This window comes from Nannospalax galili, unplaced genomic scaffold (assembly GCF_000622305.1).
Source record: "Nannospalax galili isolate Female #2095 unplaced genomic scaffold, S.galili_v1.0 scaffold1329, whole genome shotgun sequence".
Taxonomy (NCBI): domain Eukaryota; kingdom Metazoa; phylum Chordata; class Mammalia; order Rodentia; family Spalacidae; genus Nannospalax; species Nannospalax galili.
Window position 1 is genome coordinate 61,610 of NW_008359760.1, and position 3,445 is coordinate 65,054.

The 3,445-nt window shown below is 37.3% G+C and overlaps 1 protein-coding gene across 1 annotated transcript in view; it reads left to right on the plus strand.

Annotated features, from left to right (window-relative positions):
* LOC115068550 (zinc finger protein OZF-like) overlaps nt 1-2,050 on the plus strand; it is a 10,980-nt gene extending 8,930 nt beyond the window's left edge. The window contains 1 exon segment of the mRNA XM_029558919.1: nt 171-2,050. Within this exon segment, the coding sequence (XP_029414779.1) occupies nt 171-1,448 (1,278 nt within the window). The 3' untranslated portion in view covers nt 1,449-2,050.
* Nucleotides 2,051-3,445: the final 1,395 nt, after the last annotated feature.

Consider the following 3,445-nt stretch of genomic DNA (forward strand, 5'->3'; position numbering starts at 1 on the left):
TGTGTGATTGGCTCATTCTTATTTTACATATTGAAATGTTGTCTTCTTTTTTCCTTTGCCTGGAGAGCTCAACTCTTAGAAGACATCAGAGCATACAAAATGTAGAGAAAGGCTATAGATGTGAAGAATGTGACAGGTCCTTTACTTCGATGTCAAGTTTCAAATTACAGCAGGGAAGTCATACGGGAGAGAAACTCCAGAAATATGAAGAATGTGGCAAGTCCTTTCATCATGTGTCATGTCTTACAGTACATCAGCAAATGCATACTGGAGAGAAACCCTACTGATGTGAAGAATGTGTCAAGTCCTTTAGTAAATGGTCACATCTTAGAAGACATCAGGAAATACATACTGGAGAGAACCCGTATGGATGTGACAAATGTGGAAAGTCCTTTAGTCAAATACCACATCTTAGTTTGCATCAGCGAATACATACTGGAGAGAAACCCTACAGATGTGAAGAATGTGGCAAGTCCTTTAATTGTGTGTCACATCTTAGAAGACATCAGCAAACACATACTGGAGAGAAACCCTACAGATGTGAAGGATGTGGCAACTCCTTTCGTTCTGTGTCACATCTTAGATCACATCAGCGAATACATACTGGAGAGAAACCCTACAGATGTGAAGAATGTGGCAAGTACTTTAGTCAAATATCAAGTCTTAGAGTACATCAGCGAACACATACTGGAGAGAAACCCTTCAGATGTGAAGAGTGTGGCAAGTCCTTTCGTGAACAGTCACATCTTAGATTACATCAGCGAATACATACTGGAGAGAAACCCTTCAGATGTGAAAAATGTGGAAAGTCCTTTAATCAAATGTCACAGCTGAGAATACATCAGCAAACACATACTGGAGAGAAACCCTACAGATGTGAAGAATGTGACAAGTCCTTTAGTAAACGGTCACATCTTAGAAGACATCAGCGAATACATACTGGAGAGAAACCCTACGGATGTGAAGAATGTGGCAAGTCCTTTAGTCAAATAGCACATCATAGATTACATCAGCGAATACATACTGGAGAGAAACCTTACAGATGTGAAGAATGTGGAAAGTCCTTTAGTCAAATATCACATCATAGATTACATCAGCGAATACATACTGGAGAAAAACCCTACAGATGTGAAGACTGTGGCAAGTCCTTTAGTCAAAGGTCATGTCTTAGATTACATCAGCGAATACATACTGGAGAGAAACCCTACAGATGTAATGAATGTGGCTAGTCTTTCAATGAATGGTCAATTCTTAGAAGACAGCAGCAAATATGTACTGGAGAAAAACCCTGCAGATGTGAAGAATGTACCAAGGCTTTTACTCATATGTCAATATTTCAATTATATCACTGAATCCATACTGGAGAGAAACCATTCAAATGTGAAAAATGTGGCAAGTACTTTAGTCAGTGGTCAACTCTTAGAGGACATTCTCAAATACATACTTGAGAGATAACGTTACAGATATGAAGAATCTGACAAGTACTTTATTGTGAGCTCAACTTATAAGTCACATAAGAGAATTCAGATTGGAGAGAATCCCTACAAATGTGAAGAGTGTAAGAAGTCCTTTAGAAATATGCCTCATCATAGAGCACATCATGTAATTCATATTTGAGAGAAACCCTACAAAAGTGAAGCTTGTGACCAGTCCTTTAGTTGTATGTCAGATTTAATATTTCATCAGAGAATTCATACTGGAAAGTACCCATTCTGGTAAGATGAATGTGACCAACTGAGCACTCAGTACATAGAAGGTACCAGAGTATTCATACTTAAGAGAAACCTCACAAATGAAAATGTTTTGGGAAGTCCATTCCTTGTATTCCAACTCTTAGAGAATGTCAAAGAAATTATAATAAAGGGAGACACTGCAGTATAAAGAATGTGGCTCTTCCTTTAATCATGTCAAAAGGTAGCAGTTATCAAAAACTCATACTAAAGAGATAGTTTACAATTGCTCAGTATTTGGTACATCCTTTACCCTGGACTCAATCCTTAGAACACAAAATAACATCTGCACTAAAGGGATATGTCTAAAAGTCTGGAAAATTTTGAAACACTTATATGTTACAGAACTTCACAGTGTACTGAAGGAATACAGAATTAAGTACAAAACTGCAAAATTGCCAATCAAAATTTATTGATTCAAATGGGTGAGGAACTAGCAATATAAAAAAATGTGATAAAGCCTTCACTTTCCCATCCAATTGTGAATATCACTGAGAAATCAAGTTACACTTACAAAACAGCACAGTGTGTTTTTCTGTTTTTAAATTTTTTTATCATTTTTATTTTATGTGTATGCATGTATTGTCTGCATATATGTAAGTGCAACTCTGTTGTGCAATGTCCACGGATGTTATGAGAGAGTGTCTGATCCAGTGGAACTAGAGTTACAAGCAGTTGTTATCTGTCAAGTTGCCTGGGATTCGAACCCTGGTCTTCTGCAATAACGGCTAGTGTTCTTAAGTGTCAAGCCATCTCTCCAGCCCCCATAGTGTTTTTTAATGTATCATGCTACAACATCAAGCACTTCCATTTCTCTTCCCAAAATATAGCCTTTAATTTGGACAAGTGTACATTGGGGAAAAGTAGACACTCAGGCTTTTGTCACTTTTGTCATACGGTCTTTGAATAGAGACTGTTTCTATCAAACTCCAGACAGACTTATTTACCTGCAGATAATGCCAGTGCATATGGAGTTGACATCATGAATGGAGTTGCACTCAAAGTCTGACTCAGGTTAGCAATGTGTGCCTAATTTCACCCTGTAGCTATTTCAGAATCCATACTTTATATAAATAGTATTAGAATTTGTCATAATCCTCACATTGGTTCCCTGGCTTTTGAACAGAGGGTTATTGTGGTTGGAAAATCAGGATGGAAATGATCAAAGCTCCTGTATCAGAGAAAATATGAACACAAATCTCCCTGCATTCCTCGAAGGATTGTAAAGAACATTGCCACTATTCAGAATTTGAAAGATGCAGGGGGGTGGGAGATAAAAACATCTCACTTTAGGAGTCCTAGTTGGCCTGTGCAGAATATTGATGGGTGTATAACCATATATTTGTGTAAACATATTTTATATGTAATCCATGAATCTAATTGCAGCTATGGTGTAAGCGCTGGTATTCTTAGTTGAGCTAATTAACATACCAAGAGGAACTCGTGTAGTGTTAATAGTATTGCAAATGCTTTATCACCTTACATATTCACAAGGAGCACTAGAAATTTTCTTTGACATGTCAAGTCCAGCATTATTGCTTTTTCTCTTCCGTATCAACTATATATTAGTTCTGTATTCGAGTGTCTTAACATGGTTTACACGGAACCATTAGTGCCGACATCTCTATGATTTTACATGCAATGCAGCTATGAGCCACAAATGGAGATTTGCATCTTTTTAGTATGTTTCTGTTCTGTCACATTTCTGAAGGAGA